Source organism: Caretta caretta, chromosome 4, assembly GCF_965140235.1.
Source record: "Caretta caretta isolate rCarCar2 chromosome 4, rCarCar1.hap1, whole genome shotgun sequence".
Lineage (NCBI taxonomy): Eukaryota > Metazoa > Chordata > Testudines > Cheloniidae > Caretta > Caretta caretta.
The window spans coordinates 51,606,857-51,620,503 of record NC_134209.1 but is presented as its reverse complement, the minus strand read 5'-3'; the positions used below and the strand labels follow the sequence as shown (position 1 = coordinate 51,620,503).

Here is a 13,647-nt window from a genome sequence, read left to right as displayed (position 1 = left end):
TCCAACACAGCCAGTTTTTCCTCCAGCGTTGGAACAGATCGCAGTTTCTTCGGTTGAGCACCAGATGAAGTAGTTGGCTTGCGTTTAGGGGCCATGTTGTACGAAAAATACGTATCTTTAAACACTAGAATCACATTCAGCACGGCGAGATACTCACACTATGAGAGGCACGCGGGAACTGAGACCGACTGAGGGAACAGCAGATTCACGTCTCCCATCTCACGCTCACTCCAGGGCATACGCTCATTGAGTGGAAGGGTGGGCCGAATCGCCTGCACTATTTACAGGTATCTTGTTATTTTTCTTTTTTTTTGCCGAGCGTGTATAGTTGAATTCGCGTAAGTTAAATGTGTGTATGATGCGACTCACCTGTACTTACCCACCTTTATTCAATGCTTTGAAATCTACCAATAAGTGCTAAGTAGTTATTAATTTTAAAATCCCATATTGTATACTCCCTAGAGTGGTTAAGTGTCTGTAAGAATGAGTTTGATAGCTGACTGCAAAAGGGTATGGAAGCAAAGATAAAAAATTAATTTTCAGTCATTTTCCATTAGATTGATGTTACATATTCACAGTTTCGGGGTGAGAAGAGTGTGCTGTGATAATTGGGCCTACAAATTTACCCTAATTGCCAGCTCAACTGTAAAAAGTGAGTGAAAGCTCATAAAATGTCACAATAACCCAGGGGTGGGCAAACTTTTTGGCCCGAGGGCCACATTGGGGTTGCAAAACTGTATGGAGGGCTGGGTAGGGAAGGCTGTGCCTCCCCAAATAGCCTGGCCCCCACCCCCTCCCACTTGCCGCCCCCAACTGCCCCCCTCAGAGCCTCCCACCCATCCAACCACCCCTGCTCCTTGTCCTTTGACCACCCCATCCCGGGACTCCCTGCCCCTTGACAGCCCCCCCCCCCCCGAGACTCCCACCCCCTATCCAACTCCTCCGCCCCCTGACTGCCCCGACTCCTATCCACACCCCTGCCCCCTGACAGGCCCCCCAGGACTCCCACACCTATCCAACCCCCCTGTTCCCCATCCTCTGACTGCCCCCCCCCAGAACCTCTGCCCCATCCAACCGCCCCCTGGGACTACCACACCTATCCAACCGCTCCCTGCTTTCTGCCCCCTGACTGCCCGCCAGCCCTGGCTCCCTTACCATGCCGCTCAGAGCAGCAGCATGTCTGGAGCCACGCCGCCCGGCCAGAGTGCATTGAGTTGTTTTTGAGTGCAGTTATGTAACAAACAAACAAAAAATAAATAAATTAAAAAAAATCTACATTTGTAAGTTGCACTTTCATGATAAAGAGATTGCACTACAGTACTTGTATGAGGTGAACTGAAAAATACTATCCCGCCACCCAGATCACTGCCCGTATGGCAGCATAGCTGCAGGGGAGGGTGGCCAGTGGGGGAGGGGCTGGGGGCTAGCTGCCCCAGCGGGGAGCTCAAGGGCCGGCAGGACGGCCCACCTCTGCAATAACCTATAATAAAAATAAACGCTGATGGGAAAAAATTGCAGAAGAGAGACAAAGAAAGAATTAATCCAAACAAAAAAGCCTACTGAAGCGGCCGTAATGTGTTAATTAAGGTCATGCCTGATAAACAAGAGCTTTGTGAGACAGAAAATTAAATCAACCAAAATTGGTGTGTCAGAAATTTGGCCTAACGTGGACAAAATAGTGAGGGAATAGGCTATTCTGCCCAGCACTCCCTTTTGGGGTTCTTAATGAAAGAGACTTTGGTGCAAAACACAGACCAAAAGATGGAGGCTACTGCTACACTGGCTGACTAAAAAAAGGGGAAGGAGCAAGCTTCACCATCATGGCTGCCATCCCCACTGTCTCCTGGGACCCTGGACCTGCTTCATCCTAATCCTGAGAGATGTCCTGACCAGACGAAGCCAGAGAGAGAGAGGGGACATAGACACCTTCACCAGCTCTGGAAGTACCCCCAACATCACCTGGAAGTGAGCATTCCTCCAGCCCCCACCCTCCTGCAAAGTCTCCTTTTCCTTCCCCATCTTGTTTCTTCTCTTTCTTGTCCCTCTCCTTTTTCTTCCTGTGAAATACAAGCCTGGCTTAGCCAGCTAAGATTGTAATTTTGCAACAAGTCTGTAAACCTGTGCCCAGAAAGAGGCAACTAAAAGCAATGCCCTAAACAGCCTGATTCTGGTATAAATTTGCCAGGTCTTGGATTGGCTGGTAAGACCGTGTGCTGTGCCTGTTTCTCTCCAGCAGCGAGATTGCAAGTGAAAGTGAACACCAGAGACAGAAGCCTTGTTTTCTATCTTTGCTGTTCTTTTCTCTTCCCTTTTGTGTGCATTTGCCTTTTGTCTGCTAGGAAACAGCATCGGACTTTTACAACAGCAACGACAGCTCCAGCCCAGCCCATCTTAATTGACTTCTTCTCTTTTCCCTAAAAAGGACAGTTCTTACGATCTTTGATACCATCGAAAAGACTGTCAAACAAGGGTTTTTTTCCTTCTAAAAACTCTCTCCAGCTAAAGGGAAATGGAACACAGGATGCTGTTAAAATGAAAGCCTTATTTAATACTTAACATTTCAAATTTTAACTGTTTTTTCTTCTTTTCTGTATCTTTAATAAAAGGTTAAAATCATTTTTAATGGTTGCGTTTGCCGTGGCATTAAGCAGGCTGAGATCTCTGTATACCAAACCCCAAACCTTGTTTACAACTGTTCAGTGTTGGAAAGTGACTGGGTATGTTAACACCATTAGTCCCATATATTCCATCTAAATTAATACAACAGGAGGCATGTTTTACTTTTATTTCTGCTATTTAATTTTAAATAAAGAGTATATTATATTTCCTCCATCTCTGAGTTCAAATGAGTTAATTAAAATGTTTCAAATTGCTACTACTTTGGAAAACCTTAAATAAAGATTTGATAATTTTCAGACAGAGGTTGTATGTTAGTTTCAATATTTGTTAATTAAGGCAGATTTGCAATCTTGGGGGATTTATTACTATTTTTAATGAATGGGTCTGCGACACAGTTTTCCATAAGACCTTGATGCAATTTTTTTCTTTTAAATACCCTTTGCTCAGCTAGTCATGGCTGCTGAACCTTCTTATTTCACACTTCTGCTCAGAAAGGCAACTAATGAAGGACCTGCTGAAAATCCTGTCCGAAGGATAACCAATCTTCTTCCAGAACTTCAATGACAATTCTTCATAAAGCAAGGCAGTCAGCCTTTCCAAACATCATTAATCTGTTTTAACTGCTACAGCCAAGAGCAAAGGAGAAAGTCAGAGGAAATTTCAGTTGGAAAATATTTTGACGTAACTGACCAGATGACAAACTAAACTTAAGCATATGTCAAACGCAGAGAGAGGCACAAAGGCATCTGCAGGGGGATACAGGAAGTCAGCACAAGCCAAGATGAAGTCAGAGCTCTGAGTACAGTGTATATTTTTGTAACCACTGGATGATTGGAAAAAAGAGCTAGAGCTTAAAGGATTTTTTTTTTTTTTAAAAGGGGAGTCAGGACCATTTTATACCAGAATTGTTAACCCTAGCTGGATCAGTTAACTAAATACAAATAATATCTAAGATGTATATTCTGCACTATCTGCATTGCTAATTTGCTCACTACTAATGCGCACACACTTTTTGCTATCAACTTGTAAAATACTGCTGTTATAACTAGTTCTGTTTACAACACTCAGTGTCTCTCACTTTCGAGCTGGATTGTAACTTGGTTACTTTTTTAATGACCTGAGTTTTCTGGAAATGTAGGCACTATTTTGTCATTACTGACTTATAAAAATATTAGGGCTGATGATTAATCGCAGTTAACTCACACGATTAATTCAAAAAAATTAAGCACGATTAAAAACATTCATCGCAGTTTTAATCGCACTGTTAAACAATAGAATACCAACTGAAATTTATTAAATTTTTGGATGCTTTTCTACATTTTCAAATATGATGATTTCAATTACAAAACAGAATACAAAGTGTACACTGCTCGCTTTATATTTATTACAAATATTTGCACTATAAAAATGACAAACAAAAGAAATAGTATTTTTCAGTTCACCTCATACAAGTACTGTAGTGCAATCTCTTTATCATGAAAGTGCAACTTACAAATGTAGATTTTTTTTTTTATTACATAACTGCACTCAAACAAATTAATGCAAAACTTTAGAGCCTACAAGTCCATGCAGTCCTATTTCTTGTTCAACCAATCGCTAAGACAAACAAGTTTGTTTACATTTACGGGAGATAATGCTGCCCGCTTTTTATTTACAATGTCACCAGAAAGTGAGAACAGGTGTTCGCATGGGACTTTTGTAGCCGGCATCGCAAGGTATTTACATGCCAGATATGCTAAACATTCATATGCCCTACAGGCTTCCAGAGGACATGCTTCCATGCTGATGACACTCATTAGAAAAATAAAGTGTTAATTAAATTTGTGACTGAACAAACTTGTTCAGCCAATTGCTCAGACAAACAAGAAATAGGACTGAGTGGACTTGTAGGCTCTAAAGGTTTACATTGTTTTATTTTTGAATGTCTTCACTGAAAAGTACATACAGAGGACTAGCTACCATCAGATTGAATGGATGGGTACTCACAGGAACAGATGCAACTCAAAGGCCTCAGCCTCAGAGAGATGAAAGGGCACAGAATTATATTTACAATCTGATCAAAAGAATGGGCAGAGAAGGAAGCTGTGTAGGAGATGAGAGCACAATAGGGTGAGGCAATGAGATGGTCATCAGAAGATTACAGTACCAACACTGACTACATGGGCTACTGTAAGTAGGTCTATTTTTCAAAAAAACATGTTTTTTAAAGTTCAATTCTCTCTTTTTGCATTTTGTCTGGTTTCATCAGCATTTTTGTTATGACTGTAAACTTTGCCTGTCTTGGAACCACATTGCTACTTCTTTATGTTAACATACCTTGGCGTTCAGGAAAGTTATCAAAGATTTCCTTTCATACATTTTTCATACTTCTCACATGAATCAATTACCACAGTATTAAATACCATTAATTATTAATTAATTAGTACCATAGTATTAAATGGCAAAATCCTTCTGAAGTATCCTAGGGCTGTGAAAACATCCCACTTATGCAAGAAAACTGTAGGTACAATTTATTTTGCAAACCTTTTAAATATGATGAAGTAACGACAGTGCTAAGACTCCTAGAGAGATGTGGTAATGGAGGCAAAGAGTCCTGTAATCAAACATCTTCAACAAGTTTGTGTAACCATACCATTCAAGAACGTCTGAGGGGGATGGGAAGAGATAGTAAGAGAGGAGGTAGCAATGTGTTCATTTAAACGGGGTACCGTTCCTGTAAAAATAGGTACACTTTATCCAATAAGCTTAGCAGTTCATTTGTAATGTTCTGAGAAGAGACCTTAATTGTGTATGAATTTTAAAACTTTAAAAAAAAATAATAATAATTTAGGATTATTCACTAAATAAGAAACGGCATTTGATCTCTACTATAATATATCTAACCGTCCATTAAACATTTCAGTTTTTTACTTTGATTTATTTTTTTCCACCTGATTCAAAACTTAGTCTTTTTAAAGTGAGATGTTGCGGACTATTGAGACTCAGATAAATAAATAAACCTCTGACAATAAAAGGCAAAAAACGTACTTGATATTTATATACACAAAAGATGATCAGGAACAATGAGGGACAGCAAACTGTAATAAAGGAATGAGAAATTTCTTTCCTGATTTTTTCTGTTAGCAGCTTCTCTCTGAATTCATTACTCCTGGGCCAGTGCCCCCCACCTCTGGAATTCGGAGGTGATCCAACATTGTTGCTGGAAGCTCCAGGACTAGGCTCCACCTTTCAGCTCAGACCAGAGGTGTAGAACGTTATCAACATTAAGACAACTTGATATATTGTATTAAATTAACCTTAAGACAATATATGTTTAAGTCTCCCTTTAGAGAAAAATCTTTCATTTATATTCTGGTATCTCACCAGACTACCATGGTGGGTTGAAATCAGAGAGAAGCTGCTAACAGGAAAAAAACGTTCAGGTAAGAAATTTCTTATTCTGCTGCACAGCTTCTCTCTTATTCATTACTCATAGGAAGTAGCGAGCAGTGAATCCCAGAAATAGGGAGGGAAAGGATAAGAAGAGTTTAATTATTATAGTAGAACAACAGGCAGGAATGGATGCTCCCCCCATATAAATCAAGAGCTTTATAAATTAAAGAGTAATGTGTGAACCAACACAGGAACACCTTCGTACCAAAGGATCCCTTTGCAGAGGAACAGAAACTAACTTAGCTAACCTTTGTCAGTTGAGGCTCGTACACTTTCCCCCCCAGTGCCTCTAGGGATTTCTGTGAATAGTTTCCCAGAAGCCTACCATGCCAACTGGTGCAGGATTTTTACATCTTACCCACAGCAAGCTTGAGGCCTGAAAGCCTTGGCATTTTGGATAGAATGAAATGAACAGGATACAGCCCAGTCTGAATGAAGGAGTTTTTGCTTCAAGAGCTCTGGGGTTTTCTGAAGGCACAATGTGGGATCCTTGGCTATCTAGCATGTCCAAAATGCCATCTCCTGGGTTGTTGCAGGACTAAGAGGAAGACCCCAACTCTCCTTCTCCCTCTTTCCTGTATCCCTTGTGTAAACTGTCTCGAAAGGTAGCAGACTCTTCTACCCAGAACATTATTTCCATTTCCAAGGAGAAGCTTTGACCTCTGGTTATTCCCTGGTTTTGGAAGGGATATAACACTTATGGCCTCAATCATAAGCCAACCTTAGGAAGGGACGACTTCTGTGAGTATCATAATTGCCCACTACTATGGTTTCTTGCACCTTCTACTGGTGCAACTGGTACTGGTCACTGTCAGAAACAAGATACTGGAGTAGATGGACAACTGGAATGATCCCCTTTGTCCATGACTGCAGATTCCGCCCCCCCCGCCCCCCGTTTTTTTTCTCCTTTCTTCCAGCCACACCCTGATAGAGAAGTTGAAATGAACTAACAGGATGCGTACTATGAAATTTTGGAAATGTGTCTCCCAAGCATGCTTGCTTCTATTGTGAGTACACAAGAGTCGAGAGTGAAAGTTAGGTTGGCTTTCAGCATATTGTTTGAACTTACCTGCCCACAAAGGGGCACTGGATGTTATCTGAGACCACCACCTAATTTAGCATCGCATCAAGTACATGTTTCTATGTCCTCAGAAGGAACTTCCGCAGGTACATTTTGAGAAACCCACTCAGAGAAGGAAGTCAATGCACAGCACTAGCAATCCTAGCCATCTGAACTAATTGGCTACTGATGACCCCTCAGGGAATGACTGATACAGTGAAGTTTTGAATCTTTGCAAATACTTACCATTTTGGTACAATTACAGCCAGATACGTGTCTGTTTTGACCTTTGGTTGAGCAATTATCTCCATTGGGATCAAAAGCTCCTCTTGATTTCCAAGAACTGGTGGCTATGAATCCTTTTCAGCAATTGTTCATTTCTGAATGGGTCTGTGTCTCTGGACAGGGTACTGATTGGCATGTTGTCTATTCATGGGTAAAAGTGCACAATGTGAACTCTGTGTCTTGCTATGACTGCCACCAGCCTCTTAAGAGAGTGCAGAGGGCAGATCAGAAGGAAGAGTCTTGTACAGGAATAGTGAGCTTGGGTATGTAAACACTCTTTGCCTTTGTTACAAGGAAGATTTTGTTGATCTGGAAGAAAATGTATCTAGATTTCCTTGGAAGCTTCTGCTCTAGATTATTCCCCTGTGTCAGAGTAATAATCCCTTCCTGGATACCCTTGATGTTGGTAGCAACCAATGGTTGCTATGCTGGCTTTGACAGTGATGGCTGACACTTCTGGCAGTCTCAGCAGCTAATTTATCTAATGCTTCTCCCAATAATTCCTCACCTGAAAGTTAGTATTTACAAGACATCTGTTTAGGATCAGTGATGCTATTCTGGAAGCCACCAAGTCAGAATCTACTGCTTGTCACAAATCACAACAAAGGATTAACCAAGACAGAACCCGAGATGTCTCATTCTAAGCAAGGATCGTATCTATCGACAATGAGCCACTTTTTCCCCCCACACAGAAGGCAAACTTACTAAGTGTATGAAAAATCTTTGGTCTGAAAAGCATAGCTAAGGCTTTGGTCTATGGTGTCTTTTCGAAGAAAGGCCCCTTCTGAAGACGTATTTGACTGGTGGAGTTGCACCAACCTTAGGTTCCCAAATTTATGAAATTTCTTTGCTTTTATATAAACATTTTAGTTGAACATTTGGTTTAATCAGATGTTGTCATCTAGATGTTATGATGCCCTCAAAGGAGACATTAATGGGAAAACACGTATCTAATAATGCTTGAAAAGGGAGATTATTTTATTAATGAGTTCCTTGGTAGGCTGCTGACTGACATCCTGTCCTGGAAAAGTCCTGTAGAGGTGGGGGTTGGGGGGGAGGTTTCATTTCCATGTGTAGTATTTATTTCCCTGGCTGTTTATGGGGGGAGGTACTACATTATTCATCTTGGCATGGGGAGCACACAACAGAGCGGGAACACATATCTCAATTGTGGAAGTAGCTTGCTAGATGTTCCCATGACCCTGAAAAGCTAAGTGCCTGCTCCCCCAGGATGGGTAGCACCCAAGTAAGTACTGTAGGCCCAGCCTGGTATCACTCAGGGTTTGACTCAGTAAATCAGGATAATTTAGAACAAGGGCAGGGATGTTATGCCACAGTAATACCACAGAGGTGCAACTTTGTGGGCAGCAGAAACCTCAGGGTAATGGGCTCCCTGAAGTGCTCAAGGCTTTAAGCCTTATGAAGACAGCCTTCGGAGCTGTGGCGAGAAAGACCCTTTCCCACTTTTCAGAGTCCTTTCCCTGGTACAGTGGGTCCCGAGGTCCCAGACAGGCACAATTTCTATTCGGCTGAAACCTGAGGCAGGCTGCACAGGGTTCTTTGCATGCCCACACATGCTGCAGGGTGCGGGAGGGGCAGCGAGCATGGTCTGGAGCACTGAGCAAGAGACTTTATAGGAGAAAGCCCCAGCGAACCGTCCCTCAGGGAAGCGGGGGTTTCACCTCTGATTTTCACGTCAGTCGTTCATTAACAATATTAAATTACTGCCTTGTGAAGGCAATACTTCCTTCTGCCTTTTTGAGAGTCTCTGGGTTTTACAGGACTTATCCCAGAGTATAATGAGAATCCCCCCAATTCATAAAAGGAGGATGAGGAGCTGTGCAAAAGCCTTGTTTCTTCCCCAGGGGAGCAGAGGACCCACTTCAGTATCTTGAGGGCAGGGGGCAGATGACTCTGGATCCTTCAAGACTCCCCCTCCTCCCAAGCCTAGGTCTATTGAGGGCCCTGTGCCAGCCAGATAGCTTCCTCCTCATCCTTAGACCCTCTCCACAAAAGCTCAGAAGCTCCTGATCAGGCTTTTCTGCACTGGAGTCTCAGCTCCTTGGGGCAGGATAGGTTTGCCAACATGCCAGTCTGACTCTGAGTCTCATTCCCTAGCAGCACAAAGTTTGGCTGGCTGGCAACAGGAGGGCACCATTCACCCTCTGCAGAGCCTGGAAAGTGCTGCCTCATGTAAGGAGCTCCGCTTAGATTTAGCCAGGTGTTTGCAGGACAGCTCTGCCACGCCTGAGTGGGAGCAGAAGGGCCTGGCAGAGGACACTACAGCATCAGATCCAGGTGGTTGAAACTATCTTGCTGCTATTTACCCAATGCCGGGAAGATTATAAGTCACCACTGCACAAAAATGAATAAAAAATAAAACTAAATGGCCAGGAGAAACCGAACTGCCAACTTGTTCCACCACCTCTGGAAGAGGAAAATCTGGTGGCTGCCTGAGCTGAAGCCAGTAGTGGAGTCCAATCCTGGAGCCTCCACCAACAACATTGGACTGCCTCCAAATTCCACAGGTGGTGGCATTAGCCCGTGAGTAATGAATGTGGAGAGAAGCTGTGCAGCAGAAAGTTGGTCTGAAATACAAAACAGTTGTATTGTCTGAAGCCATACGCTATCCTGAGATTAAGAAAAAATAAAAATAAAGGACCTACCTTCACCGCCAAGAAGTTGAGGCCACTTTCATTGGCCAAAGCTTTCGCTATCATTGTTTTTGAGCATCCAGGAGGTCCATAAAGTAGTACTCCTTTGGGTGGCTGAATCCCCATTCGGATGAAGGATTCAGGATGCTTGAGGGGCCATTCCACTGCCTGCTTCAATTTCAATTTGACAGTTTCAAGTCCTCCTATGTCGGACCACAGTACCTACAACACAGACCATTTTGCTGAATCCACACATTAGCACAGAATGGAGGGTTGTATAAAACTATGGCATGTATCTCCTTTTCAACAGGTTTATTTCATGAAGTTTAAAAAAAGTGCATTAAGTTTTAAAGCCTTTTAAATTAAACAAGCAGCATCTGATAATTTATCAGTAAAGAAAAAAGGAAAAATGGTGAATTTACATAATTACAGATTTACATAATGAAAGGGGGGAAAATAAAATTTCATATATTAAACATCTATTTCAAAGATGAATAACTGATGTTATCCAAAAATACAACCCAATATCAATACTACCACCCACATAATCTATAAACTCTGCAGGATCATTAGATAATTCCCATCATTTCAATTCCTGTGTGTGAGACATTTATACCGGTGTATCATTTGTAAAATATTTTGGTATCCTTCTAGGGGAAAATTCTACGTCAATTTAAGAGGTTATTATTTTCATCTAGCACACTAAAGAAACTTATCCTAGGTGCAAGTAGTCACATAGTAGGGACTACTAACATGCATAAGTTTTTGAAGGATTGAAATGGTTTAAATCACTTTGCAACAATATTTATTCCACCCTGGACTTGTGCACTGGAGATTTAAGTAGTATGTTAAAAAAATACTGGATCAGTATTTGCCTATTAAAGATTAAAATGTAAGGAGTAACTGCAGTTGGAGTTGCTCTGCTAAAGATAATGTGTAAAAGCACAGACCCCAACAGATGTATACCACTAAATATAATGTAGCCTATTCAAAATGGTGGGTAAAATGAGCCCTACCTTTTCTTACATAGTTGTGAAGAAGACTGTGATAATTTTCCCCACCCCAGATAATTCCTTGTATTTTCTGTTATTTGCAATAAGTGGTCTACCATTATGCCCCTTGTTTTTGTCAGCATCAATTCAACTTTCCTTTAGATATTAAAGATATCAAGCCTTCACAATAAGAGGCAATTGACTCAGCTGACCTTATGTTTTGAGATGATATTCTCCTAAAATAGGTAGTCTTCAAAGACAGGCAACAGATTTACTGGCTATAAAATCAGGACTCCCCTCTTAAGATTCATCTGTGCTTGACGGAGGTAGACACAAAGATGGGGAAACAGAAAGAACAAGGGCTGTGGAGAAAGAGGTGCCTGTGATGGGGGGAGGAGGAGAAAGAGTCAAAAAACCTAGCATATATCATCCTTATTCCTGACCTAGAAAACTGTCCCCCTCCCAGGCTACTGTAATCAGGTGATCTCGCTCAATTACATCGCCTTCTTAGTGCTGTTTGTCTGATATCTCAACACTGGAAACTAAAAATGTAATGTTACTTCTGGGTAAAGCACTGTAGCCTGAGAACAAGCATCAGCAGGGTGCTTAAGAGGAATAAGCAAACCTAGAACAAATGAGCAAATTCCAAATCCATTAAAAATGTCTCTTTGGTGGTCTTATTTTAATATATGACAAAATAATACATGTCTGAAAAAAAACAAAGATCCACACACAGGGCATCCGCTAAAAAGCGAGCTGAGCTAAAATGCTAATGGGAAGTAAGAAGCTTGAGGATCTGCTGCCACCAGAGCATGACCCTCAAGCTAAGAGCATCCAAGGGAAAACGTTACAGGAGCCCTGAAAAAAAGTTCTATTTTTAAATTTTTATTTTTAATCAACTTCTACTTTTTGAATCAATAACTACTGTGGTTGAGTAAGGAAGCATAAAAATACACGCAACTGACAGCAATTGCCTACTGAGAAGAGTACAGATGAACTAGCTAATGGCGGAATTTTGCTGTGGGAAAAAAAAGTTAAGAGAAATATCAATTTAGAGAAAAGAGAGGATTGCTGTTTCCGATTCTAAGGAATCTAGTATTTGAGGAATGAGGGGTTAGGGTTTACGAACTGCCAAAGCAGCCTGCCAATTTTGCTAATTTGTCATACCCCAAATTTTGCTACCTGCCAGTGCTAAAACTTATTTCTAATGTGCTATTTCAGAGAAGTACTGTGAAAGAGGATTTTTGATTTTGTTCCATCATAAAAACAGGCCTGAATGAATAAACAGTAGTTAAATAGTAGTAAATGGGCTTCCACAGCTACACATAGTTGTGCGCGTTGTTGCTTCTTATTTTTGGGGGGGAAATAACTAAGTTACTGAAGATAGTGAATGAAGCAGAAGACAATAACTTGAAAAATTGCATGGCAATTAATTCCTCAAAATAAGAGACAGACACATTTACAGAGTCTTAGTTAGCATGAAGCAAAGATACAAATTCTTAAGACCAAGTCTTAGTATGTCTCCTCAACTTTAACAGAAATAAATAAAAAGAAAAAATAATCTACAACACAATATGTTTTAGTAAAGAGACAGGAAAGATGTTTTCTGTAGCTTCTTAACACTGCTGGAAAACACTTCTCTTAAAAGACATATACATTACATGAAACAAAATTTCTAAATTTCCAAATTAACTGGACAGTGAAATAGTAACAGCAGCATACTTTTCCTAGGGAAGGAGAAGAGACAAATAGACTACCTTAATTTTCAGAACCATATTATTTTATTATATTAATTCACATCGGTAAAAGATGGACTGGTTGTTCCAGCAGTAATGTTCCAGTGGGGGGACAGATAGCTCAGTGGTTTGAGCATTGGCCTGCTAAAGCCAGGGTTGTTAAACCCAGGGTTGTGAGTTCAATCCTTGAGGGGGCCATTTAGGGATCTGGGCAAAAATTGGGTACTGGTCCTGCTTTGAGCAGGGGGTTGGACTAGATGACCTCCTGAATTCTATGATTCTTTCTAGTGGAGACAGCTGGACACAGGAGATTGTAACAGAAACCTTATGTGTCATGCAGAGGAAAAAACTTTTACCGTGGAATACGCTACCAGGAATTTACTAAAATTTTCAGAAGCAACAAGCAAAATGAGTTTTGTGATACCTTGCACATCTAAAAAAATTCAGAGAAAGGACACTTATGACAAAAGTACCCTGAAGCACTGTTCAAATAACTCTGCAAACACGCTGTGTCTGTTCCACTGCAGTATGCCATTTACCGTCAAGACAAGGTGCACATGAAAAAGGTGAAATTAGAGAGGTAAAGGGCGGCCTTTGAGAAACACAGGTGTGGAAAATCCTGAAGACTCTCTCTAGATAAGTTCCCTTTTGGAACTTGATGCTAGGAAGGAAAGCTAATGTTTGATTCCTCGAAACTGCACTGTAAGGTAGGTAGGTAGGTAGATAGAAAGAGGAGTATCATGAGTTTTCATACTAACATAGCATGCAGGGTTAAATGTTTAGCTAACTTGTTTATCTAGAATTTCTATAATGCAGAGTCTATGACACTGAGACTGCTTCATTTGCTACTTTTTATTACTAGGCACTTT

At 41.1% G+C, this 13,647-nt stretch overlaps 1 protein-coding gene across 3 annotated transcripts in view; it reads right to left on the bottom strand.

Annotated features, from left to right (window-relative positions):
- The window catches only part of AFG2A (AAA ATPase AFG2A), a 318,280-nt gene that overhangs the window by 250,244 nt on the left and 54,389 nt on the right, over positions 1-13,647 (bottom strand). For all 3 annotated transcript variants that reach the window (XR_007356281.2, XM_048847226.2, XM_048847227.2), the window contains exon 11: positions 10,063-10,272. Coding sequence is in view for 2 of the 3 variants with exons in the window: in XM_048847226.2 (XP_048703183.1) it covers positions 10,063-10,272 (210 nt within the window). In the remaining variant the exon portion in view is untranslated. The remainder of the gene's footprint in view (positions 1-10,062; positions 10,273-13,647) is intronic.